At 57.2% G+C, this 25,675-nt stretch overlaps 3 protein-coding genes across 4 annotated transcripts; 2 read left to right on the top strand and 1 right to left on the bottom strand.

The window, feature by feature from the left end:
- Nucleotides 1–1,888: 1,888 nt before the first annotated feature.
- PRCC (proline rich mitotic checkpoint control factor) lies at nt 1,889–10,378 on the bottom strand. Its single transcript, XM_021532185.3, has 7 exons — nt 9,781–10,378; nt 7,797–7,844; nt 6,384–6,962; nt 4,950–5,045; nt 3,901–4,044; nt 3,540–3,605; nt 1,889–2,310 (listed from the first exon to the last, which is right to left on the bottom strand). Exons 1-7 carry the CDS (start codon nt 10,219–10,221, stop codon nt 2,224–2,226), a joined length of 1,461 nt encoding a protein of 486 aa, XP_021387860.1. The 5' UTR covers nt 10,222–10,378; the 3' UTR covers nt 1,889–2,223.
- Nucleotides 10,379–15,610: 5,232 nt separating this feature from the next.
- HDGF (heparin binding growth factor) lies at nt 15,611–21,690 on the top strand. Of its 2 annotated transcripts, none has more exons than XM_021532187.3 (6): nt 15,611–15,871; nt 20,425–20,501; nt 20,605–20,743; nt 20,837–21,013; nt 21,086–21,256; nt 21,390–21,690. In XM_021532187.3, exons 1-6 carry the CDS (start codon nt 15,785–15,787, stop codon nt 21,414–21,416), a joined length of 678 nt encoding a protein of 225 aa, XP_021387862.2. In that variant the 5' UTR covers nt 15,611–15,784; the 3' UTR covers nt 21,417–21,690. The 2 variants fall into 2 exon arrangements, with proteins under 2 accessions (XP_021387862.2, XP_021387861.2); XM_021532186.3 differs by having other exon boundaries at nt 15,612–15,871; nt 21,086–21,276.
- Nucleotides 21,691–22,885: 1,195 nt separating this feature from the next.
- MRPL24 (mitochondrial ribosomal protein L24) lies at nt 22,886–25,653 on the top strand. The gene is made up of 6 exons (XM_077789391.1): nt 22,886–23,008; nt 24,257–24,440; nt 24,521–24,616; nt 24,704–24,807; nt 25,238–25,368; nt 25,455–25,653. The coding sequence occupies exons 2-6, from the start codon at nt 24,261–24,263 to the stop codon at nt 25,589–25,591; spliced, it is 648 nt and encodes a 215-aa protein (XP_077645517.1). The 5' UTR covers nt 22,886–23,008; nt 24,257–24,260; the 3' UTR covers nt 25,592–25,653.
- Nucleotides 25,654–25,675: the final 22 nt, after the last annotated feature.

Genomic DNA, 25,675 nt, shown 5'->3' with positions numbered 1-25,675 from the left:
GCAGGAGGAACCTCAGCCTCCAGCTCACTGCAAAGCCCTTGGCCCTGGCAGGAGAGGTCCAAGGCTGCTGGTGGCCCCAGCTGGTGATGCCAATCTGCTCCATGGGGAGATTTTCCAGCTTCCCAACCCCGTGGGACGGCGCAGGGCGAGCAGGGTTACCTCACCCATGAACACATTCCACATTTATCTGTTAATAAAATGACAAAAAGGGCTGTTAGAGGAAAAACAGGGATGGGTTTGGCACCGTTGGTGCATGCAGTTTGGTATCAAATTGGCCAGAAACTGGAGTGATGCTGCACTGAACCTCCCCAGCCTGCAGCCAACACTCCAAGCCCTCCTGCTTCCTCAGGCACAAAATTTGGGGTGGCATCACTGCCCCAGGGCTGTCCCGTGGGGCACAAAGCCTGGCAAGCCACAGTGGACCTGGCAGTGCCAGTGGTGCTCCCAGCTCAACACAACAAGGAGCCAGGATGGCCAAAGCCATCCTTGGAGGGAAAAGGAGGGTTGGGGGACTGTAGGTTTTTTATCTCTGGGAATATTCACTTCTGACCGTTCACAAACCTGAATTTTGTTGCTCTTAGAGGGTTGAAAGCAGAACACGAGCCTTTGGAACTTCCCTTGGTGCTAAACCCAAGCCTTTATCCCAGTGAGAAATGGAAAGGGGAACCTGGGAGCTCCAGCCCCCACACAGGCTGTGCTCCACACTGCAAACTCCCGGGCCAAGAGGGTACCTGGATGAGGATCCGAGCCCCACGGGGTGGAAACGGGGCTGGGTGGGTTTATTTAGAAGTATGTTCCTTTATCAAATCTCTTCTGGGAGGATTTCACTGTACATACAAGATATGAATAAATTACTCAACAGTAACTTTTATTCTGATCATTCAAATACTCAAAACAGGCTCTGCAAAGTACTAAACATACAGGGAGCTAAACTAAAAATGAGATTAGTTTAAAATGCTCTAAGAAAAGACTTCATGGGGGTTTGCCTGTTTTTAAGAGGTAACACGGGAGAAAAAACACCTCTTGGGAGTTCTTCTTACCAGAATAACAAATATTGGCCATTTGAGCTGTGGTACAACGAATAAAACCCAGAGTGGTGGGAATATAAATTAAATAACCAGGCCAGCTCTCTGCTCCCTGCAGCATCACATGCTTTGGTGAACAACAACATGATGCCACGGATTTGGATCCATGGATTGGGCCAGCAGAGCTGCACAGGATTTGCAGTCACATCACCTCGACAGAATTCCTTAAATTAAAAAAAAAAACGGTTTGATTTGAAGAAATTAGGGCTGGGCAGTCTCCTCTTCCCAGCCAGGAGGGTAAAGTCAACACTTAATTGAAACAGAATTGATACAAACAAGCTGGGAAAAAGAAATTACAGTTGGCAGCTCTGCTCTGTGTCTGCCCAGAGGAAACTGCAGAGCTCAGCCCCAGCCAGCCACACTGGGATACTCGGCCTGATGAGTGAGAACAGCCTGGGGCAGGACAGAAGGCCTTGGGATGGGGGAGAAGGAAAGAGGAGGAAAAAGGAAGGACAATATACATGCATGGCTCAGGGTAACCCAAAGCCCTGAGTATGCCGGGCAGGAGAACCTCCCCTCCACGTGTGGTGGCACAGGCTCTGACCTCACCCTCAGCGAGGCTCAGCCTGTGGAGCCCAGAGCAAAAACAGCCACTTAAAAACCAGGATATCAAAATTATTCAAATTCGTTGGCATGAGAGGGGTGCTGGGGCAGCCTGGACACGAGGAAAACAGCTGTGAGGACATCTTAAAGGTAAGGACAAAATAGAAATTCCAAAGCCAGGCTTGCTCTTGGAACTCACCGTTGTTTTAGAAAGGAAAACGACACTCTCAACGCACAGCAAGTCCAAGAGAGGAGCGAAGTGGGAACTGGGAGTTTATTGAGCCTCTGCTGAAGGGTCTGGTGGCAGGAGGCACAGCCTGTTCCCTCAGGACAGGAGCTGCAGCCTCACACCCAGCACGTTCCCCGCGGCGCCTCCTTGGCTGATGGGAACCTTCCACTTTATGGTTGACAGGAGGGAGGGGAAGGATTACAGGTGGAGTTTCAGGACCTGCTTGCAATGACCCTTCTTCCTGGCAGGCCAGGGAGTGCCGTGTCCTCCCAGCCCATCCTGGGGCTGGCTGATCTCCCAGAGGCCAGCAGAGCCCAGCCAGGGCAGGTCACCCGGGACGCCAGCCAAAAAAGCAGGACAGATGTGTCAGAACCCGTACTTGGCTTGAGTCTGCCGTCTGCTGAGTTTGTTTTCAGACCATGTGTTTTTCAGTTCCAGTTCCCTCTCCTTGGCCTGCAGAGATGGAGAGCATGCTGTTAGCTGTGGGAACCCAGAGCTTCCCTTTGGCTGCCCTGGCAGGGCTCAGGAACCCCCTGGACAGAGCCCCCAGAGACACTGGCTGTGATCTCTGTCCATGGAAAAGAGTTTTCAGTCTCACAGGATGAATTACCAGCTCTCAGTGTTTGATAGAAGTAATAATTAAGTGTGGCATGGGTGCAAAATAAAATTTTAGGATCTAGATTAGGGGTCCAAAGGGGACAAGATGGAGGAAATTGGGTGTGCCTTGTCCTTTTTCTCCTTCTTCATGCCCTCCATGTCTCACTGTGGTGTTGGCATTTTTCTGCTGGTTCAGGCTGGGGACACACTGTCCAATGTAGGTGACAGATATTGGCACGTTCTTGTAAATCCAGCCCAGGGAGTTTCTGGTATTTAATGTTTGTAACATCCCACTGAGGGATGTTACATTGGCACATTATTGTAAATGTAGCATAGGTAGTTTCTGGAGTATAATGTTTGTAACATTATGTACCATAAAATGGGAACTGGGTTCAGGCTGGGGACACACTGTTCAATGTGGGTGACAGATATTGGCACGTTATTGTAAATCCAGCCCAGGTAGTTTCTGGTATTTAATGTTTGTCATATCCCACTGAGGGCAGAGCCCCACACGCTGCCCTGCAGGACAGAGCTGGGCAGGGCAGCAGAACATGTTAGAGATAAACAGAATAAACAACCTGGAAACCAGCACAGATGAATTATGACTTCTTCTTTAGCAATGGGGATGAAAGACAGAGACTTTCTACAATCTCAGAATCATCAATACCTCAGATTCTGACAGTTAGCCTCTGTGTTTCAGTGACTCAGCAGCATTCCAGCCTCCTCTGGCCCTGCTCATGTGGATTAGGGAGCCCTTCAGCCAGAAGCCTCGTTACAGGGGTTTGCACAATCATCCTGACAGAGGCCTGCATTAATTGGGATGCACAAGCATTTCATTCATGCTGAAAAGCAGCTTCTCGTGGGGACGGGCTCTGCAGCCAAGCCCGGGGCAGAATCCAGGACAGAGGCCCCAGAAGGTGCAGGAAGGGCAAAGCAAAGCTGAAAGCTCAGGACTGGGACACCCTCAGGGCCAGGCTTCACCTCTGGGTCTCACCAGGACTCTGGGGGTTCTCAGCTGGTCCCCAGCAGCCCAGCCTTGTGTTGCCCTGCAATTCTGCCTCACACAGCACAGGAAGGCCACTCACCTGATGGATCAGGTAGGTGATCTGGTGTTTTCTCCTCTGCTGACCTGTGGGCTGATCTCCTTTTTTCTGGAAAGCAGAAAGAGGTGAAGTGTTCAGCCTGGAGAGGTGCTTCCCTGGACAGCAAACCAAGACAAAGGCCTGCACACAGCCATCCCAAGCAGCATTTGTTCCCTATTAAAGTGCAGATTCCTTGGGCTGAAGCACTTCCTGGCTGGCCCTCCCCACCCACACAAAGTGTTCTGAGAAACTCTACTGGTCCCTCACATGTCATTATTTACCCTCCCTGGTGACTGCCCAGCACCCACGGAGCTCCAGCTGGGGCTGATTTGGGTTCCAACCACTGCCCTCGCCCTCCACCCACCTTGCTGAATGACTTCATGGTCTTCTCCTCTGTCAAGGACTTGGTCAGCCACTGCTGGGCCCCGCTCAGCTGGTCGTCACCTTTGATGTCCACGAAGTTGATCTCTTCCCTGCCACGATTCCGCTTACCCTGCAGACGCTTGAACTGCAGGAGGAACAGAAGAGCTGGAATTACACCCAGCACTGACCTGACACGAGGCACAGCAAACAGTTTTCCAGCCAGGGTTTTGATCTTTGGGAGAATTTCAGCTTGTTGTACATTGGAGCTTTAGCAGGAAGGTAATAATTTTGTTTTCCTATGCAGAAAACAGCATTTATTCCTGCTTCCAGGCAGTGCCCATCCCCTGTGCTGGCACAAACCTCCAATCCCAGGGTCAGTTTGGGACCCTTCATGACCCAAAGAGATTGAGGAGCTGGAGCATGTCCAGAGAAGCAAACCAAGCTGGGGAAAGGGCTGGAGCACCAGGGGAGTCTGAGGGAGCTCAGCCTGGAGCAAAGGAGGCTCAGGGGGGACCTTGTGGCTCTGCAGAGCTCCTGACAGGAGGGGACAGCCAGTGAACTCTGCTCCTAGGGAACACAGGACAGGACAAGAGAAAATGGCCTCAGGTTGTGCCAGGGGAAGATGAGGTTGGATATAGGGAAAATTCCTACACCCAGAGGGTCGTCCAGCCCTGGCACAAGCTGCCAGCACTGTGGTGAAGTCCCCACCCCCAGAAGGATTTAAAAGCCAGGTGGATGTGGCACTTGGGGACGTGGTTTAGTGGTGGCCTTGGCAGTGCTGGGTGATGGTTTTGGAGGCCTTTTCCAACCTCAACAATTGATTCTGTCGTGTCCTCATCAGGCCTGCAGACCCAACTGGAGCAGACTGTGGGAAGGACCCCACACGTGTCCACAACACAACACGAGGCCCCCCCAGAAAAACCACCCAGCCCAAGCCCCTGGAAACCCAGGCTGTGCTGGGGGGCAGGAGCGTGGCTGCCCAAGGGGGCCCCGTGTTCTGGCAGAGCTCAAAGCCCAGCTCCACAGGGGGACAGAAAACCAAGTGCCAACCGCTTCGTCGTCGATGAAGGAGGAGTCGGTGCTGCTCTCCTGCGGCGAGGCCTGGGCTGGTTCCACCTCCGGGTAGTACCCGCTGCTGTAGTAATCCTGGCAGGGAAAAGGAAACCAGTTTGGCACCAGAGCACTCCTGGAGTGGCACCACAGACTGCCCCGTGGGCTCACTCCATCAGAGGGACAAACCAGGGAACTCTGAGGGGCTTTTCACCAGGGTCTGGAGTGACAGGACAAGGGGGAATGGTTTCCAGAGGGCAGGGATTGGTGGGATATTGGGCAGGAACTCTTCCCTGTGAGGGCAGTGAGGCCCTGGCACAGGTTGCCCAGAGAAGTTGTGGCTGCCCCATGCCTGGAACTGTCCAAAGCCAGGTTTGGACAGGGCTTGGAGCAACCTGGGATAGTGGAAGGTGTCCCTGCCCATGGCAGGGCTGGGACCGGATGGGCTTTAAGGTCCCTTCCAACCCAAACCAGTCTGGAATTCTATTTATTAGAATTCTATTAATCAGAATTTTATGTATTAGAATTGTATTTATTAGAATTATTAGAAACAACCAGGGCTCAGACACCAGCTCCAGTGAGCCCTGACTTTGTACCCTCACATCCAGGGCATTTCCACAGCAGTGCAGCTGTCAAACATCTGTCCAGCAAAGAACATCTGCAGCTCTCACGCTGCAGGAATCCCCTTGTGCCTGGTACTGCGGCTCCCTGTGCCAGATAGCTCGGGCTGGATTCCCTGCCCTGTGTTCCTCACACAGGCTGCATTCCCTGCCCTGTGTCCCTCACACAGGCTGGGTTCCCTGCCCTGTGTTCCTCACACAGGCTGGGTTCCCTGCTCTGTGTCCCTCACACAGGCTGGGTTCCCTGCCATGTGTCCCTCACACAGGCTGGATTCCCTGCCCAGGTACCTCACACAGGCTGGGTTCCCTGCCCTGTGCCCCAGGTACCTCACAAAGGCTGGATTCCCTGCCCTGTGTCCCTCACACAGGCTGGGTTCCCTGCTCTGTGTCCCTCACACAGGCTGGGTTCCCTGCCATGTGTCCCTCACACAGGCTGGATTCCCTGCCCTGTGTCCCTCACACAGGCTGGGTTCCCTGCCCTGTGCCCCAGGTACCTCACACAGGCTGGATTCTCTGCCCCATGTCCCAGGTACCTCACACAGGCTGCTTTCCCTGCCCAGTGTCCCTCACACAGGCTGGATTCCCTGCCCCGTGTCCCAGGTACCTCACACAGGCTGCATTCCCTGCCCAGGTATCTCACAGAGGCTGCATTCCCTGCCCTGTGCCCCAGGTACCTCACACAGGCTGGATTCCCTGCCCCGTGTCCCAGGCACCTCACACAGGCTGCATTCCCTGCCCCATGTCCCATGCACCTCACCAAGGCTGCATTCCAGGAGCAGCCAGTAACCAACTTGAGCCCCTCCCTTCACCCCACCTGGTAGTAGCCCCCCGGCTCGCCGTAGCCAGGGGGGAACTGGCCATAGGGCTGGCTGCCGTAGTCCTCGCCGGGTTTGGCTGCCCAGCCGTGCTGAACTCCGCTGGAGCCCACGCCGGTCTTGAACTCCAGCGGGGCGTTGGCGGCCGCGTCCTGGAACTGCGGCTCCGGCTCCGTGCCCGGAGGAGGCTCCTCCGACCCGCCCGTGCCCGGGTACGGGTAGGGCTCGGTGCCCGCGGCGCCGGGCTCGCTCCTGTCGGACAAGGAGAAGTAGTTCTCTGGCTGCACCTCCTCGTCGCTGTCCTCCTCCTCCTGCGTCATCTGCTTGGTTACCTGCAGCGCCGCGCTCTTGGCCGCCGCTTTGATGGCCGACGGCGACGGAGTGGTGGCCACGGCTGGCTTGGGCACGGCTTTGGTTTTGGAGGAAGAGCTCGGGGCCTTGGCGGGCTTGGAGTCGGAGGAGTTTTCTCCTGCTTTCCTCGAGAAGGAGTAGGGCAGGAGTAAGCGGTTGGTCTCTTTCACTGTCATGTTTTTGGGCTGAGGAAGCAGAGCGGACAAGCCGGAGCCCTCGCTGCGTCCCTGGGGATGTCCACGCAGGACAAATGGGTCACAGAGAGAAAAGAGAAAGATTATTCATTTTTCCTCACTTCCTGCCAATTATTGCCCCAATTCCAATACTTCCTGTGGGTTTCTTGCTGTTTGGCCACTCCAAATACACTGCACAAAAAGCCAGAGGAGTTTTGAAGGGAAATGTGAATGTTGCAAATATCTGCCCAATTCCCAAATTAATGCCTCTTTAACCAGGATTTAAATTGGTGAAAATGCCTAAAAGAAAGGACTGGGATTTCAGGAATATCCTTAAAGCCACCAGGTGATCAGAGTGGATGATTTACACAAGGTGATCAGTGTGGACACATGGATCACAGAGAAAAGAGAAAGATTATTCAGTTTTCCTCACTTTCTGACAATTATTCCCCCAATTCTAACACTTCCTGTGGGTTTCTTGCTGTTTGGCCACTCCAAATACACTGCACAAAAAGCCAGAGGGGTTTTGAAGGGAAATGTGAATGTTGCAAATATCTGCCCAATTCCCAAATTAATGCCTTTTTAGCCAGGATTTAAATGGGTGTAAATGTCCAAAAGAAAGGGTGGGAATTCTTAAAATCATAGGGTTTTAGGAAAGGTGTAAAAGGTAGGGCAATATCTTTATGTTTGATTCCTGGGGGGCAATAAAATGGCAAAAAAAAACCCCATTTATTTCCATGTTTTATTCCTGGGGGCAATAAAAAGGGATTTTAGGAATATCCCTAAAGCCACGAGGTGATCCAAGTGGATGATTTACACAAGTGCAAGCCCAAGAGTCAAACGCTTTTTCCCATGAAAATTGTTTAACCAAGTGCTCTTGTTATTTACCTGAAGAGTATTTTTTTTCTTTGCTGGTTCATCTTCCTCTGAATCTGACTGAGAGAGAAAACCAGAGCTCAGCACAACTTGAGACTCTAAACTAAAAAAGTCATGTTAATAAATCCCAGGAAAATAAACCCAAAGGGAGGGAAAAAGTGCAGGTGCACAGCTATAGTTCTTCAGAGGGACAGACAACAACAGAGTTACTGGAGGGGAAGCACAAACCACACAAAGGATGCAAAGTTCACTGCAAGGATACAGAGGATTGCTCCCAATAATGCTGAAATTGCTAAATATACAGATAAAACTTGTGTGGAAAGCCTGGTTGGCATCAGAAAATGTATCTTTATAATTTCATGGCTCCTCAGAGAACTTGGAACAGGCAACAGGGATTGAGGGCTTGTGCCAGCTTACCCCCAAACCATAAACCAGGGAAAGACAAGGATTGTGCATAAATAAAATAGTTGGGAGTGACTGTAAACCCACGTGTTGGTTTGGGAGAGAGCAGACACTGCAACTGCCCTGGAGCATCTCCAGGGGATGAACTGCAGCCGTGGGAGGGATTTTAAAGAGAAACAGGGAACAACTGAGGATGTCAGCCACATGCCAAGTGGGAACTGCTCACACCAGCTCCAGTTTAAGGTACTTTTTGTCCCTTCCAAATTCATTAGCTCGACGCTGAGAATGTGCAGACTGTGTGCACACAGCAGAGCACAGAGAGGGCTGAAGCAGGAACAGATCCCTGCTCATTCCAGGTGTCTGGAATCCCCCCACACCGCTGCAAGGAGCTGAACAAAAAGTGGCTGTGAGGGACTGGGAGATCTCTCATCCCTCTGTCCCAAAGGCTGAACCTCCAGAGCTCTGGGTCTGCAATTTGCCAGACTGGGATGGTTACTGGGATGGGGAACCTGTGTCCTCCCTCTCCTCCTCTTCCTGTGACCCTCCTCAGACACAGCACTGACTTCATCTGGGCTCTCCCAAAGTGCTGCCAGGCCACTATTAATGGACAACGTTTATAAATCCTTCCTTGAGTCCCCATGGAAATGACCCCAAGCTTCCAGATCAGCTGTTCCTACAGCCACAGGCTCTCCTGTCACACCAAAACCAGTGACACAACCATCACCTGCACATGGCAACAGGCCAACCTGGTCTAGTGGAAGCTGTCCCTGCCTGTGGGAACAGGATGAGTTTTAAAGGTCTCTTCCAACCCAAACCACTCCAGGTGCTGGTTTAGATTGGGGAAAAAAATGTTCTCTGAAGGTGAGGAGGCCCTGGCACACAGTGCCCAGAGGAGCTGTGGCTGCACCATCCCTGGAAGTGTTCCAGGCCAGGCTGGATGGGGCTTGGAGCAACCTGGGATAGTGGAAGTTTGCTCCATGGCAGGGGGTGGAACAAAATGGGCATTAAGGTCCTTTCCAACCCAAACCATTCCCTGATGCTGTGAGAGTGCTGTCCCAAAGGAAATGAGCAGTGGGGAGAGGATGAAACCTCATCAGCAGGGATGACGACTTAAAAAAGCAGACGGAAAGGGACCTGCCTTGCCCTGCTGTCGTTGTCTGTGTCCACAAGCCCTGCAAGGCATAGGAATTACCAAAAAAACCCACAAAATGAGAGGGAAATTGTCACCTAAAAGTTTGAAAGACACCTGAAGCCTTTAGACAAATAAGCAATAAACTCACTGAAAAATCTATCACCTGCACAGGAAACAAAAGATGGTTTTGTGCTACAATGCCCTGCAGCTCCACATCATCAACTCGTTAACTCCAGGAATAAGAAGGGTGCAGATAATCTGGGTTTGGCTGCATTACGATTATAAATAAGGTTTCTATATCAGTGTAATGCTGCAAAGCGCTTTAGCATTAGGGCAGGCAGCCAGGACAAATCTCCCCGCGGATGACACAACAATAGCTCCCGGCACCTCGGTGCGGGAGAGCGAGGGAAGAGACCCGCAGGGGGGGAAAGTTTCCCCCTCGAGGGTTTGCTCCATACTCACATCCCCCTTGCGCAGCTCGGGCGCCGCGATCCGCACCGGCTCCGTCCTCTTCTTTGGCTTGGGGAGGCCCAAGCCCGGCCCGGGGGAGGCAGCGGGGGGCGGGCTGCGGGGGGAAGCCGCGTTCCTGGGGGGCGGCAGCAGCAGCCCCCTCGGCCGGGGGGACTCCGCCGCCCCGTCCCCGCTGGCAGCCGGCTCCGGGGGGCTCTCAGCCCTGGCCTGGCCCGGCGGGGCGCTGCCGAAGCCGCTCACGGTGGGCAGCGGGCCCGCCAGGAACGACGCGGGCACGGCGGATGCTCTGGGCGGGGGCAGCGCGGCGAAAAGCCCCCGGGATGAAGGCTGCTCGTCTGCGGCTGGGGGAGAGTCGGCGGCTTCCTCCTCCTCGCCCGCAGGCTCCTCCGCATCGCTGTCCTCCTCGCTGCTGGCGTAGGCCACGAGGGACATGGCCCCGGGGAGGGCGGCCCTTGGCGGGCAGCGGCCGCTACGCGAGGCCGGGGATCCACCCTCCGCGCTAGGCCGCACCGCCGCCGCGCCTTCCGCGCCCGCAGCGGGGAAGAAGGGGCGGGCGGGGGCGAGGCTACGCCGCCATGGCGGCCCCTCCCCGTGCGGCGGCGGGGCCGCGGAGCGAGCCGAGGCGACGGCGGCGGCTCCGCGCTCCCGGTAATGGCCGCCGGCAGCGCCCCGCTGTCCGCGCCGCAGCCGCGCAGGACTACAGCTCCCGGCGTGCACCGCGAGCGGCGCTATGCCCGCCTCCCCTCTGCGCCCCGCCGCGAGGCACCACGGGAAGTGTAGTCTGTGGTGCCACGCGGCGGCACCTCCGGGCGGGACCGGGACAAGGCCTCGGCACAGCGGGGATGCGGGAAGGGCCCTGGGGATGGAGCGGGGCAGGGACGGGGATGGGAACAGCGATGGAGACGAGGACGAGGAGGGAGAAGGGCCGAGCCAACCCTTCCAGACCTCTCGGTTCACTGCCAAACAGAGCCCTGAGCTGGCAGTCCCCGGTGCAGTGCGGTGTCAGTGGGACACGGACTGGCGGTCCGGGGGCTCTCCTTGCCTTCCATCCTTTCCTCCTGGCATAGTCTGGGGAGGATCAGCGCTGCGAGCCCCAGCAGAACCTGCTGGAGTGGAACGCAGGAGGCCTGGCCTGGAGCTGGTTTGTCCCTCTGGCACTTCGCTGATTTTTTGGTTTGACGCCTTTGACCTCCTTCTGGCTCGTTCTGGCCTGAATAAGCAGCGAGCTGGGCTCAAATTTGGGTCCCCAGCAGCCGGGGAAGCGATTTGCAGAGCTGCTGTGAACTGCCAGCACAAGTGATGAAAGCAAAATGGAGATAAAGGAGGAGCGAGTCCTGAACCCCGTGTTGTTTGAAATCCAGCCCTGTCCCACCCCTCCTGGCCCGTTCTGGAGGGCTGAGGAGTGTTAAAAATACAGGATTAAAAATAGGCATTGAGGCCTTGGGGAGCCGGAGGGACGGGCACGGGAGGATTCCAGGAGCTGGGACACACGAGTTACGATTCCCCCTTCTGCTCCTTACACGGTGGTGACCTGCGAGGGCAAAGCAATCCCGGCACAAGGACGACGAGGAGGACAACGAGGAGAAGGAAACATCCCCGTGGCTCCCAGAAAGTCCCACCTGTACCAGGAACCCCCTTCCCTGAGACTGTGGGTTCCATTCCCACCAGAAACAGCAAGATTTTTGTCTTTGTTATGACACACACGAGTGTTGGCCACTGGAAGAGCGAATTGCAGGGGCCGAACCCCAAAAAGCCTTCTCCTCAAAGCCTTCTCCTTTCAAAACTCCACCAAACTCTACAAAGCAAAAAAAACCCTGTCGGAATCTGTGGTATTGATGATTCTGAGATTGTAAAAGTCTCTGTCTTTCTGCCCCGCTGCCAAAGAAGAAGTCATAATTCATCTGTGCTGGTTCCAAGGTTGTTTATTCTGTTTATCTCTAACATGTTCTGCTGCCCTGCCCAGCTCTGTCCTGCAGGGCAGCGTGTGGGGCTCTGCCCTCAGTGGGATGTGACAAACATTAAACACCAGAAACTCCCTGGGCTGGATTTACAAGAACGTGCCAATATCTGTCACCTACGTTGGATAGTGTGTCCCCAGCCTGAACCAACAGAAAAATGCCAACACCACAGTGAGACATGGAGGGCATGAAGAAGGAGAGAAAGGACAAGGCACACCCAATTTCCTCCATCTTGTCCCCTTTGGACCCCTCATCTAGAATCCTAAAATTTTACTTTTGCACCCATGCCACACTAATTATTGCTTATATCAAACACTCAGAGCTGGTAATTCATCCTGTAAGATTGAAAACTCTTTTCCATGGAGAGAGATCACAGCCAGTGTCTCTGGGGGCTCTGTCCAGGGGGTTCCTGACCCCTGCCCGGGTCCCAAGGCAGCCAGAGGGAATTCCTGGATTCCCACAGAAACCCAAAATGAAGATGGGGATTTTTGTGGATCAGGCCCAGTGTCGCTGTCACCTCCCCAGCCAAACGCCCTTTGTGCTCAGAATCATCATTTGGGCTGGAAGTGACCATAAACATCATCCCGGGTGTGAAAAATGCAGATTTTATGATTGGCTTTTCGCAAATGTTACAATGAATATGATATGTGTGATGTTAGAAAGTGATGCTGTATGAATTCTCTTAAGTAGTGTGTTAAATACAGTTTTAGGTTACAACATAATGTTGAAATTGTAGAATTTTTTTACTAGCTCAAGCAAGAGATGAGATAATCAATAAACTCTTCACACAGTGACTTGGGGCCCATAAAGAGTTACTGCCACCTTATCAGAAAAGACAAACATTCTTCCACCTTTATGGAACCACCAGGATTAAGGTGAAGAAGTTGACAAAAACCAGAAAAATTCTTAATTTGCAAGGAATTTATGCATAATTTATGAGATATATGAATATGCAACAGGCCATTTAAGGTTATTCCTTTGTTCACAAGGAATGCTTTTCCTGACTTAGTGCCTGAGAGCATCCAGACATCTGTAATTCTTTGCTTTTTGTTGTCTTGTAATTGTCCTCACCCTAAATTTTATTACTCTAATGGTATTACTATTTTTATAACCATTTTATTATTATTATTATTCAACTTTCAAATTTTAAAAACCAAGTGATTTCTGTTTTTCACTCTAATTGCATTACTATTTTTACAACCATTTGATTATTATTATTCAACTTCCACATTTTAAAAACCAAGCGATCGGCCTTTTTCACACGGGGGGGATTGGTTGGGATCTTCCTGGCAGATTTCTTCCACTGTGTCCTAAATTTTTAGGATTTAGGAAAGGGAAACGGGTGATTCCCTGAGAAGCACAGAGGGGTTCAACCACCCCAAGCTCTAACACCAGGCAGCCTTCATCCTGTGCCAAGAAAAATCAGCAAGAACTCAGGCAGGGAGAGGGGGGACCAAGCTTAAATAAAATCTGGCTCCTGCTGTGGAGAAAGAGGGAGGAATCCTTATTTCCCTCAGCCTTTTTCCATTTTTCCATAGCAGGTGGAGATTCCTTGAGCCTGGTCTCACCCCCAGAACAGCAGTAGGATCCTGCTGTCAGCCCTGACCCCGTGGATTATTTATTTGTGTTACTTTGCAGGTTTTTTAGGAGAAATTAAGCCAAGGAAAACACAGGGGGATGGAAAGAAAAGAGCCCAGCCCAGGAACCCCGAGTACTAGGTCAGGGTGGAGGTTCTGGCTTCACAAATTATTTAATCTGCATTTAAGATCAGGTTTGGTTGGGCACAACGAGGACAGCAGCACCCAGGTTTGGTCCGAAGTGAGGACTAAATCAATTAAATAAATCAAAATAAACCTCCCTTTGTCACCCTGGAACCCCACGCTGAGGCTGCCTAGGGCCCAAACCTCCTCCCCAAGTGAAATAAGAGATTTTCCAGAGATGACTTGAGCTAACAAAATGAATGCACCCAGGGATTTTCCAGGGATTTTCATGTGCCCTGAGCAATCCCAGCAGCTCCAGCCCGGGCTCTGCACTTCCTAAGGAAAAATTCATTTTTCTGCTGGGGGTGAACAGGGCAGCTTGGCTGAGGGGACCCAAATGCTCACAATCACCATTTTCTCTCTTTTTTAAAGCTCTTCTATCGCCTATTCAGCTGCAGCCGGGATGTGGGGTTTTTTTTTAGGGATGCTGCTACATCATTTTAGGCTGGTTTGCACATTTTGCACTGCTTGACATGCTTTCACCATGTATGTTGTCTTACACCAAATCTGACACAGCTTTACACTGGTTTTGCACTGCCTCACGTGGCTTTTGCACTGCTTTGCATTTTTTTAAAACCAGTTTTGCGCTGCTTCACACAATTTTATGCCAATTTTGCACTGTTTTACACGATTTTATGCCAGTTTTGCACTGTTTTACAGAGGTTTGCACCATTTTGGTGTTGTTTTACACCGGCTATGCACTGCTTTACACCTGTTTTTCGTGGTTTCACATTATAGTTTTGCACTGTTTTGCACTTTTACATAGCTTTATGCCAATTTTGCACTGTTTTACACGATTTTATGCCAGTTATACACTGTTTTGGTGCTATTTTATACTAGTTATGCACTGTTTTACACCTATTTTTCACATCATACTTTTGCACTGTTTTGCACTGTTCTTTACACTGTTTTGATGCTATTTTATTCTGGTTATGCACTGTTTTACACCTGTTTTTCACATCATGGTTTTGCACTGTTTTACACACTTTTGACACTGTTTTGGTGCTGTTTTACACTGGTTGTGCACTGTTTTACACCTATTTTTCACATCATAGTTTTGCACTGCTTTACAAGTTGTTCACACCATTTTGGTGATTTTTACACTGGTTATGCCCTGTTTTACACCTATTTTTCACATTATACTTTTGCACTGTTTTGCGCTGTTCTTTACACTGTTTTGATGCTATTTTACACTGGTTATGCACAGTTCTACACCTATTTTTCACATCATAGTTTTGCACTGCTTTACATGTTTTTTTAAACCATTTTGGTGATTTTTACACTGGTTATGCCCTGTTTTTCACATTACACTTCTGCACCGCTCTACATATTTCCCACACCATTTTGGTGATTTTTACACTGGTTATTCACTGTTTTACACCTATTTTTCACATCATACTTTTGCACTACTTTACATGGTTTTTACACCATTTTGGTGATTTTGACACTGGTTATGCCCTGCTTTTCACATCACACTTTTGCACCGCTCCACATATTCCCCACACCATTTTTGCTGCTGTTTCACACTCCTGCATGCCTTTTCGCCCCTTTCCCTCTCTTTTTACCCCCGTTTTCCCCTCTCCAACGCCCCATTCTCACCATTCCTCCTCCCAGCCCATCCCCACCCACATCCCCCACCAGGGCCACCTGCAGCCGGGCACATTTTGGGGGTTTTTTGGGTGGTTTTTTTAATTTTTTTTTTTTTTTTTTTTTTTTTTAGGGCGGTCGGGTGCGCGCGCGGCCCCGGGGGCGGGCGGCGCGTGTGCGCGCCCAGGCAGCGCTGCCGAGCGCCGAGCGCATCCACCGGCAGCGGCAGCAGCAGGAGGAGGAGGAGGAGGAGGAGGAGGAGGAGGAGGAAGGGGAAGGGTGGTTTGGGGGGGTGGGGGGGGTTGGCGGAGGGAGGGAGCAATTGAATTTCAAACACAAACAACCGCATGGGGCTCGGGCCCTCCGCCGCTGCGCCGCGCCGCCGCTGACCCCGGCGCCGCCGCTGGGGCGGGGGGGGGCAGAGCAGCCGCTGCCTCCGCGCCTCCCCCTTCGGATTAGGGAGGCGTTTTTTGTTGTTGCTGTTTTGTTTTTTTTTTTTTTTTTTTGGGGGGGTGTTTTTCCTTTTTTTTTTTCTTTTTTTTTTTTGGCTAATCCCCTGCCTCGCCGGGTTTTGCCTCCCAAACTTCATCCCTAAACCCCCCTCCTCCCCTCCCCCATCCCTTCCCTCCCCCCCCCCACCCTCCCCTCCGCCGCCCGCTCCTCCGGTCCCGGGAGGAGCCGCCAGCCAAGATGTCCCGGTCCAACCGGCAGAAGGAATACAAATGCGGGGACCTGGTTTTCGCCAAGATGAAGGGCTACCCGCACTGGCCCGCCCGGGTAAGGAGCCGGGGAAGGGCTGGGAGGGCGGTGGGACCCCCGGTGCCCCCCCGGTGCTCTCCCCGGTGCTCCCCGTTGCGTAACGCGGGCGGCCGAGGTGCCCCGGGGGATGGGGGCGCACCGGGGTCGGGCTGCCCCCGTTACCGGCGGGGGGGTGTGTCCGCACCGGGGTCAGCCTTCGGTCCCCCCCGGTGGCCTTCCACCGGGGCCGGGGTCCAACTTTGCCGGCACCTTATGTAAGGCCCGGCGGACTCGGGGCTCCTTCGGTACCGCGGCGCTTTCGGGACGTTTCCTCGGCACGGGGTGGGTTTTCTGTGCTGGAAACAACGTCCCGGGCTCCCCCCGCCCCACCCCGGGCCCGTTTTGTGCTGTTTATTCATTTCTCTCGCGGGGGTGCGGGGGAGGGAGGGGGTCACGGGTGGAGACCGCGTGGCTTCTGCCGCCGCGTGGGAGTGGGGACCCCGCTGGTGCCGGTGACCACGAGGCTGGGCCAGCCCCTCCCCGGTGTGTCCCCCCCTCCATCCCGGTACCGGGGGTCCCTTTTCCACGTGGGGCCGCCCCTCCCGCCCCACTGCGAGACCCCACGGAGGGGCCGGGGCGCTCCCCCTCCTCTTCACTGATGGTCTGGGGGATACCTGGGGGGGTTTCAACCAAACCCCCCCGTCCCGGCCTCCCCCGAGCGTGTCCCCCGGCTGGTGGTGGCCTTACCTCTCGCCACGGGTGCCGGGGAGGCGGCAGCGCTGGCCGGGACTTTGGCTTGGGAAAATCGATGGAATTATTGAGGATTTAGGACGGGGAAGGGGGGGGCCGTGCACACGGGGAGGGAGGGGGGTGGTCGAGGTCCCACCGTGTGCAGACCCCGCTGCTCCCCACGGAGGGTCCCGGGACCCCCGCGATGAACCCAAAACCCCCCGTGGGCAGCTCTGGCTGCACAACCCGGCGCTGGTTATTTTTAAGCGGTTGGTGATGCAGTTTAAAATTTCCTTGGAGTGTTCCCCCCCACCTCCACACGCGCACTCTGCACACACGCACTCCCCTCCCGGCCCTGCTGCGAAAGGGCACCGGGGCTGCCTGGAAACCCCAAATTGAGCGGAAAAAGGGAGGAATGGGGCGATGGGCTTTAAACCCCCACCCCCCCCCCATCCCCTCCTCCTTCCCCCTGCCGGATTTGAATAACTTTTGTTTGGTTTGTCGGGTTCTGGCGGGGAGGCCGGGAGGGGGTTGGGAGCCGCTCGGATTTGGCACCGGCCTCCCAACGCGCATTTGAAAGCGGCTTTGCGAGGAGGAGCCACAGGGATCCCTGGGAGCTGCTTCCCCACCGCCTGCTTTTGCTGCGCGGCTTCCCTGCGGGCGCAGCCCCGTCCTCCCGCAGCCTCCATCCCTGGCAGCGGCGTCCCCAGAGCCGCGGGCTCCGCCGCCGCTCCGGGGTGATGCCAGGTCGGGGCTGGCATCCCTCGTGTCGGGCTCGGCTCCCGGGCACCGCTCGGGTTTCGCTCCTGGCGCCTGGTTTCGGCTGGGCAGGAGCGCTTTGGGGTGCTGGGGAGGGCAGGGAATTGGGTTTTCCCTGCGGGAGGTTTGCGCTCCCCAAGCCCAGGGGTGCTGGTTGATGCCCGGGGGGGGTTTGGAGCTCAGCCCTCCCACCCCACCGTGACTAATCAGGCAGGGCTTGCCCGTGACTAATCGGGTGCTGTGATGAAACGTTACCCGGCCACGCGTGGCGTTCGCCGGGGGATTCGTTTGCAGCCAGGTGTGGCTGGGGAGATACGGGAAGAAATGCAGGGTGGGGGGGTTCTTGCCCTGACCCGTTCCCTGAGGATGGCACCTGGGAACGTGCCATCGGCACGTTCCCCACTCCAGCAGCTCGGTGGAAACCTCTCCCCGAGAGGCGCAGCGTTAAACAGAGGGGAAACTGAGGCACGAGAGCGGGGAGAGGAGTCGCTGGCAGCTGGAGGATGATGCTTGCCTCCCTTTTCCCCTCGCCCCTTCTCTGCAGGGTCCCTTGTGCCGGACCCTCGTTGTCACCTGCCCCCCTGGTGCCACCCTGTGCTGTGGCCGGGTCTGCAGCCCCCGTTCTGTACAGGGCTCTGGGCCAGCACGGCAGGGCACGAAGCACCAGCAGCACACCTGGCACCACTGACATCCCCCTTCCCCAGCATCTCCTGCTGCCCTGCTGGGGTCAGGATCCTGCTCCGGGTAATTCCGAGCCCTTCGGTGCTGGGATGGGGCCCAGTGACGGCCCCAGGGCTGAGGAGAGCTCTGGGGAGTGCGTGGGGGCACCCATGGGACTGAGGGGTGCCACAGGACCCCCACCCAGAGCGTGTGCCCCCCACCGTGTGTGTGACCCACGTGAGTTAATTCCATTAATTAATTCCTCTTCCTGGCTGCCAGCCTTGTCGTGGAGCGGGGAAACTGAGGCAGCGAGGGGGCTGCTCGCAGTGCCCATGGGCAGTGCAGGGCAGGCTGCATCAGCCGTGGAGCAGTTGAAAGGTGAAGAGCAGAGGTTGGGGGCAGAGTCCAGAGCGGGGGTACGTGCCCGTCCCTCCCCTGCCACGCTCCAGAGCTTCCCCTCCCGTGGGACCTGTCCCAGCCCATTTTCAGAGCCCCCCCCCGAGCCCCAGGGTGCAGATCCCGGGCAAGGCCGGGCTGTGACACCAGTGCCATTCGCAGGAGCTGGCAGGGGGACAGAAATGGGCACGGTGGACTTCGCCCTGGCAGCGCAGCCCTGTCTCCCTCCAGTGACGGGGACGGACAGACACGGCTGTGATGGGCCCCCATGGGGTGGGTTTTTGGGTGGGTTTGCAGCTGTCCGTGCTATCGGTGTCCCCAGCGGGGTGTCACCCGCCTGCCCCGTGTCCCCACGCCCTGCTGATAGAGCGCTGCCTCCCCTTGGGGTGCAGGAGGGGCTGATAAAGGGCTGGGCAGGAGTCCCACGGGCAGGGGGACCCCAGCTGTCCCTGGAGCCCCTCAGTCCCTGGCTTGGGGACACGGTGGCACTGTGCATGCCGTGCCTGGAGCTGCTGCCCGCGCCTCTTCCCCCTTTCCTTGGGGAAGGAGGTTTGGAAACTTGCTGGGGGAATCTCCATCAGGGTCCTGGCACTGCCGGGGGGTTCTGGGGTACCTCTCCAAGCCTGGCTGGGGAGGGTTTGGGTTCCTGGGGCGCCCCAGGGGCCTTTGGCACATTGTCCCAGGAGTGACCTGCAGGAACGGGGCCTGGGGGAAGCGCCATCCCCGGCAGGGCAGGGCTGGTGGCCGCCCCTCTGAGTCACATCGTCCCCTCCTCCACCTTCGGTGCCACGCAGGGATGGAGCTGCTGCTCCCAGCTGCCACCATGGGCCAGGGTCCCGCTGGGCGCTGGTGCCAGGGCCAGGCTGACCTGTGCTCTGCTGGGGACTGTCCCTGCTCCTGGAATGTCCCCGTGCCTTTGCTCTGGGGCATGACACTGCCACTCGCCCCAGGGTGCTGGGTGGGAGCACTTCAATCCTGAAACCCTCCCTGGATCCCGGTGCAGGATGGTCTGCACGCCCCAAACCCCGTTTGGGCAGTGGGGATGCACAAAGGCACATCCCACGCAGGTGTGGGACATCCCACCGAGCCTCCACCACATCCTGGTGCCCCTCCCAGTGCCCCGTCCCCTCCGTCTGCCCCCAGGGCTGTGCCAGCATTGCCCCCCAGCACGGGGGCGAGTGTTGGTCCCATCCCCAGCTCTGTGAAGGCAATCAGGAGAAACTCTTGGCCAGGTCCACCCTGTCACAACACCCTGGCTCTGCTGGCTGGGGAAACTGAGGCTGGGCGAGCTGTGGGGGTCATGGTGAGTGAGGAAAGGTTGTGCCATGAGTCAGCAGAGCGCTCAGGGAACGGGACCTGGCGTCCCGACCGTGCCCGCTGGCACCTTCCAGCCCGGTGACGTGCTGGCGCCTGCCCCGAGACCCCCACCCGCATCCTCCTTCGGCTCCTTGCACCTCCCTTGGAGGTTTTCTCGGGGAATTTATGGCTGCTGGCTGCAGGGGGGGTTATTTTTAGACGCTATAAAAAGCAGCCGGAGTTGCTTTCGCTCCCTTCCCGCTTGGCGCCTCGGGATTATTCGCGCTCGGTGGAGCAGCACCTGCCCGTGGCCTTGGCACCGGCTGCTGCTCGAGCCCACAGCCCTCGGCAGGCTGTCCCCTTGCCTGCTGACCCCGTTTTGGCCAGGGTGGCACCTCGGGCCCGTTGCTGGCCCAGGCTGGGGGAGCTGCCTGTGGCACTGCTGGCAGCGCCTGGATTTGCTGAGTGTGTGTGAGCTGGTCTGGACTAGAGCTTAGCGGGGAGGGGGTGGGAGAAGGGGAGCCCTGCTGGCCCCCACACCAGCGTGGGCACAAGAATTTGTTCTGCTGACCCCTTTGTGCCAGCTCTGTCTGCTGGGGGAGTTCCCAAGGGCTTCTCCTTTCCTGAGCTGTGCCCGTCCACAGGGTGCTGGAGGGGGTGGGGGGATGTCCTGGGGGGGGGATGTCCTGGGGCTCTGAGGGGCTCCAGGGGTCTCTGCCCTCTCCTGTCACCCTGTCCTTCGTGTCACGCAGATTGACGAGATGCCAGAAGCTGCAGTCAAATCCTCCTCCAATAAGTACCAAGTCTTCTTCTTCGGGACCCACGAAACGTGAGTGGGAGCCGGGGCTCCCGGGGCGGGTGGTGCCAGTGAGTTTGGGGGAGGCAGAGATGCCCCCCTGCTCCCACCCCTGACTGCTTCCCCCCCGGCACAGAGCATTCCTGGGGCCCAAAGACCTCTTCCCCTACGAGGAGTGCAAGGAGAAGTTTGGAAAGCCCAACAAGCGGAAAGGGTTCAGCGAAGGTTTGTGGGAGATCGAGAACAACCCCACGGTCAAAGCCTCCGGTTACCAGGTGGGTGAGGAGCTTGGGGGGGCTCCATCCCACCTCCCCCCCCATTGTTCCTCCTTCCTGGGGGGCTCGCTGTGAACCCCCCCATGCCCACAGCCCTCCCAGAAGAAGAGCTGCCCCGAGGCGGCCGAGCGGGAGCCGGAGGGGGACGGGGAGAAGAAGGGCAGCGCCGAGGGCAGCAGCGACGAGGAGGGGAAGCTGGTGATCGACGAGCAGTCCAAGGAGAAGAACGAGAAGGGCAGCGCCAAGAGGAAAGCCGAGGATGCTTTGGAGGTGCCGGGCAGGGCGTGGGGGTGTCGGGGATTGGGGGTCGGGCTGGGCTGAGCCGAGCTTCCCCCCGGGCAGGATTCCCCCAAACGCCCCAAGGATGCGGAGGGGCAGGAAGGGGACAAGGAGGTGGACAACGAAGAGGCGCCCAAGGAGGAGCCCAAAGGCAACCCGGGCGAAGGGGAGAAGAACAGCGACGCCGCCGACACGCCGGCCACCAACCAAGCCAAGCAGGAGGGCAAGGAGGAGGTCAGAGACCACAAGGAGAGGTGAGGGGGGCGGCGTGCTGAGCCCTGGCCTCGCAGCCTGCAGGTTTTGGGGGCATCCCCGGCGCCACAGGGGTCTGACCAAGAGCCTTGCCTCTCTTCTTGGCTCCTCACAGCCTGTAGTGGCTTCCCTGGCGAGCTGATCCTTCCCCCTCTGGCTCCTGGGTGCTGCCTCACGCCGGCTCGTCGTGTCAGGAGCTCCGGACAAGAGAAACCACCCCAAAAGGAAATTTCCAAAAGAAGAGAGAAAAAAACCTACAAAAAAAAAAAAAAAAAAAGAGGAATGCAGAGCAGCCCGGTACTGACCCCGAGCGCTCCGTGCCTGCCCTGCCGTGGGCACACGCTTTGTATTGGTGATTCCTCGGGGCTGAGCAGTTGATTTGAAATAAAAGCGAATCTTGCCTTTTTAAAAGCTGGGTTAGAGCCTGGACCCCCCTGCATGGGTGGTTTTGGGAGCCGTGGGGCTGCCACAGCCCCTCTGGCAGCTCTGGGGTGGGGGGAGAGATGGGGCAGGGGCAGGGAAGGGTTTTGGAGAGGAGCAGAGAGTGCCCTGACTGGATGGGACACAAGGATCAACTCTTAATCCCAGCCCTGCACGTGGTACTTCAAAATCCCAGCATCCAAAAGCATTGTCAAAACACTCTCGACCTTTAGGATCATGAAATTATGGAGTATCCTGAGCTGGAAGAGACCCACAGGGATCAGCGAGCTCTGGGCTTGCACAGCACACCCCAAAATGCTCCCAATCCCACCATCCTAGAGTTGCATAAACACTCAGCTTCTCTGCTGGATGGAATTGTGGAATATCCTGAGCTGGAAGAAACAGTTCTGGGACCTGCGCAGGACACCCCAAAATACTCCAAATCCCACCATCCTAGAGTTGCATAAACACTCAGCTTCTCTGCTGGATGGAATATCCTGAGCAGGAAGAATTGAGTCCAGTTCTGGGGCCTGCACAGGACACCCCAAAATGTCCCAAACCCAATGTCCTAGATGTCCCAAATGTCCCAGAGCTTTGTCCAAGCACTCAGCTTCTCTGCTATAACAGTTGGAATATCCTGAGCAGGAAGGGACCCATCAGGATAATCGAGGTCAGTTCTGGGGCCTGCACAGCACACCCCAAAATGTCCCAAACCCAATGTCCTAGATGTCCCAAATGTCCCAGAGCTTTGTCCAAGCACTCGGCTTCTCTGCTGGGATATTCCACTATCCTGCCAGGACAATGAAGTCCGGCTCTGGCCACCCCAAAATCACATCCTGTGCCCGAGGGCCGTCTCCAGACACTCCCTGAGCCGTGCCAGGCTCGGGCCGTGACCATCCCTGCCCGCTCTGCCCCACACACCCAACCACGCAGGAGAGGCCAAACCGGGCCCTTCTGGCCGAGCCCGGCTCCCTGCAGAGGGGACAGCGGAGCCCGTCCCGTGCCCCTGGGCCAGCCGCGGGGACGGGGAGGGCAGCGGCAGAAGATGCAGCCGCGGCCGGACCACGGCTCCCGGCAGCCGCTCACCGGGGCCGGGGCTGCGGCGGGGCCGGGGCACCGGGGCGGCGCTGGAACTACAGCTCCCGGCATGCCCCGCGCCAGGACAGCAACTCCCGGCGTGCCCCGCGCCAGGACCTCAACTCCCGGCGTGCCCCGCGCCAGGACCTCAACGCCCCCGCGTGATTGGTCACTCCCGTGCCGTTCGGCCACGCCCCCGCCGCGCCCCCGGAGCGCGGGAGCGGCGCGGCCCCGCAGGTGAGCGGGGTCGGGCTGCGGGACCCCCGTGCGGGCTCTGCGGGCCCTTCCCGGGCTGCCGGGGGTGTTTGCCGCGGTTTGGAGCCCTTTCGGCGTGGCCGGGGCTCTGCGGGCCCTTCCCGGGCTGCCGGGGGTGTTTGCCGCGGTTTGGAGCCCTTTCGGCGTGGCCGGGGCTCCGCGGGACGCCGCGGGGTCGTTGCCGGCGGGCTGGGTGGAAGGGGTGTGCTCTGCGGGTTCCCTGGGGGAGGTTCGGGGGGTTTTGGGGTGGGGGAGGCTCTGCCAGTGGCCGTGTGGTTTTTGGGGGGACGGGATCTGCGGGACGCCTGGGTGCTCTCCCCGGCCCGTGTTCCCCCCTGGGGGAAGGGGAAGATGAACGTGTGAGTTCTCGGTTCTCTTCGGGGAGCTGGGGGTCTCCACAGGTCCCCTTTGGGAGCTTTGCAGGACACCTGCGTCCCCTTGGGGTGGGGGGGTGCCCTGTGGGACCCCTGGGTCCCTCCATGGGTGAGCGATGTACCTGGGTGAGGGATGTACCTGGGTGAGGGATGTACCTGGGTGAGGGATGTACCTGGGTGAGGAATGCACCTGGATGTACCTGGGTGAGGGATGTCCCTGGATGTACCTGGATGTCCCTGGATGAGGGATGTACCTGGATGTACCTGGGTGAGGGATGTGCCTGGGTGAGGGACGTCCCTGGATGTACCTGGGTGAGGGATGTACCTGGGTGAGGGATGTCCCTGGATGTACCTGGATGTACCTGGGTGAGTGATGTACCTGGATGAGGGATGTACCTGGATGTACCTGGGTGAGGGATGTGCCTGGGTGAGGGATGTCCCTGGATGTACCTGGATGTACCTGGGTGAGTGATGTACCTGGATGAACCTGGATGTACCTGGCTGAGGGATGTACCTGGATGTCCCTGGATGAGGGACGTACCTGGATGTACCTGGGTGAGTGATGTACCTGGATGAGGGATGTCCCTGGATGTACCTGGGTGAGGGATGTACCTGGGTGAGGGATGTCCCTGGATGTACCTGGATGTACCTGGGTGAGTGATGTACCTGGATGAGGGATGTCCCTGGATGTCCCTGCCAGTACCTGGATCCCCCAAAGGCACTGCGGGGGGTGCGAATCTCTGGGACCCCGTTTGTGGGGGGCTCTGCTGGGCCCTGCGCCCGCCCGGCCCGGGACACACACGGCCCTGGCGAGGTGTGCCGTGACCCCAGCGCCCCCCGACCCCCCGGTCCGCAGCACCATGCGCCTCTCGGCCCTGCTGAGCGCCGCACGGCCGCGGCTGCCCCCGGGCTACCGGCACGGCACCTGGCCCCCCGACTCCACGGCCGCCCGGCTCCGCAACCCGCCAGGGCAGCGCCGCCGCAAGATTTTCGTGGAGCCCATCGCCAAGGAGGACTGGAAGGTGTTCAAGGGTGACACGGTGAGGCTCCCCCCTCGCCAGGCTCCCCCCGGGCTGGCGGCCGCGCCGGGGTCCCACCTCTGCCCCTCTCCCCGCCGCAGGTGCAGGTGCTGGCCGGGAAGGACGCAGGGAAGCAGGGCACGGTCACCCAGGTGGTGCAAGCCCGCAACTGGGTGGTGGTGGAAGGCCTGAACACGGTGAGGCTGGGGCAGGGAGGGCCGTGGGAGGCCGTGGGGAGGCTGGGGAGCCCACGGGCCACCCGTGACCCCCCCATGCCCTCGTAGCACTATCGCTACGTCAACCGCACGGCCAAGTACTCGGGGAGCTACGTCGCCAGCGAGGCGCCGCTGCTGCTCAGCCAGATCTCCCTGGTGGACCCCGAGGACCGGTAAGGATTTGGGGGGGTGCTGAGGGGACCCCTCAGCTCAGTCCTGCCCCCGTGTTGTTACAGAATTTCTGAGAGAAAGAGGGCATGATTTATGTCTGGAGTGAAAATTCAGCTCCCCAGTCAGACTAGGCCCTGATAAGTGGCCTTGATGGGCCTGGAAGCTTTGATGCAGTGAGAATTTAGTTGTGGTGCAGTTAGAAATTATGTTAAGGTAATTACAAAGTAATGAGCCATCGGAGTGTGAATTAGGGTAGAACTGCAGCGTGAAAAGCCTGACCACCTTAAGGCAAACAATGTTAGCATGCCAATCAGACTATATAGCAGTGTATAAAAACTGCCATCTTCTCAGGAATAAAGGGGAGAGCGTCGCATGAATCGCACAGGTTGCATTTCCCGTTTTCTGAGCCCCGGCCCTGCCGTGTGCCCACAGGAAGCCGACGGAGGTGCAGTGGAGGTTCACGGAGGAGGGCGAGCGTGTGCGCGTGGCGCTGCGCAGCGGCCGCATCCTGCCCGTGCCGCCGCAGCCGCGCCGCGACGGCGTGGTGCCCGAGCAGTGGATCGGTGAGCGGGGCGACGGCGGGGCTGGGGGGGACACGGCGGGCGGGGGGGACACCGAGGGGCTCAGCGCCGTCCCCTCGCCCGCGCAGATGGCCCCAAGGACACGTCGGAGGAGGAGGCGCTGGCCAAGACGTACCGGCCGTCGCTGAAGACGTTCGAGGAGGAGATCATGGATGCCATGGGGATCGTGGAGACGCGCCGGGCTAAGAAATCCTACTGGTATTAACTGGGGGAGCTGGAAGCCCCCCCGGGCTGGGCTCTGCAATAAACCCCCCTCCATTTGCTGTGTTTGCGGCGTGCGGCGCTGACT

Source organism: Lonchura striata, chromosome 33 (genome assembly GCF_046129695.1).
Source record: "Lonchura striata isolate bLonStr1 chromosome 33, bLonStr1.mat, whole genome shotgun sequence".
NCBI classification, from domain to species: domain Eukaryota; kingdom Metazoa; phylum Chordata; class Aves; order Passeriformes; family Estrildidae; genus Lonchura; species Lonchura striata.
This window is presented reverse-complemented; position numbering and strand designations above follow the sequence as displayed.

What these genes read in the sequence shown, in the direction of transcription:
- HDGF (XM_021532187.3), top strand. Translation starts at nt 15,785, where the DNA reads ATGTCCCGGTCCAACCGGCAGAAGGAATACAAATGCGGGGACCTGGTT. An exon ending in ACCCGCACTGGCCCGCCCGG is followed by an intron (nt 15,872 to 20,424) that starts GTAAGGAGCCGG and finishes CGTGTCACGCAG; the next exon opens with ATTGACGAGATGCCAGAAGC. An exon ending in TTCTTCGGGACCCACGAAAC is followed by an intron (nt 20,502 to 20,604) that starts GTGAGTGGGAGC and finishes CCCCCGGCACAG; the next exon opens with AGCATTCCTGGGGCCCAAAG.
- MRPL24 (XM_077789391.1), top strand. Translation starts at nt 24,261, where the DNA reads ATGCGCCTCTCGGCCCTGCTGAGCGCCGCACGGCCGCGGCTGCCCCCG. An exon ending in AGGTGTTCAAGGGTGACACG is followed by an intron (nt 24,441 to 24,520) that starts GTGAGGCTCCCC and finishes TCCCCGCCGCAG; the next exon opens with GTGCAGGTGCTGGCCGGGAA. An exon ending in CTGGTGGACCCCGAGGACCG is followed by an intron (nt 24,808 to 25,237) that starts GTAAGGATTTGG and finishes GTGTGCCCACAG; the next exon opens with GAAGCCGACGGAGGTGCAGT.
- PRCC (XM_021532185.3), bottom strand. Translation starts at nt 10,221, where the DNA reads ATGTCCCTCGTGGCCTACGCCAGCAGCGAGGAGGACAGCGATGCGGAG. An exon ending in CCGAGCTGCGCAAGGGGGAT is followed by an intron (nt 7,845 to 9,780) that starts GTGAGTATGGAG and finishes TTTCTCTCTCAG; the next exon opens with TCAGATTCAGAGGAAGATGA. An exon ending in TCACCTACCTGATCCATCAG is followed by an intron (nt 2,311 to 3,539) that starts GTGAGTGGCCTT and finishes CCATCTCTGCAG; the next exon opens with GCCAAGGAGAGGGAACTGGA.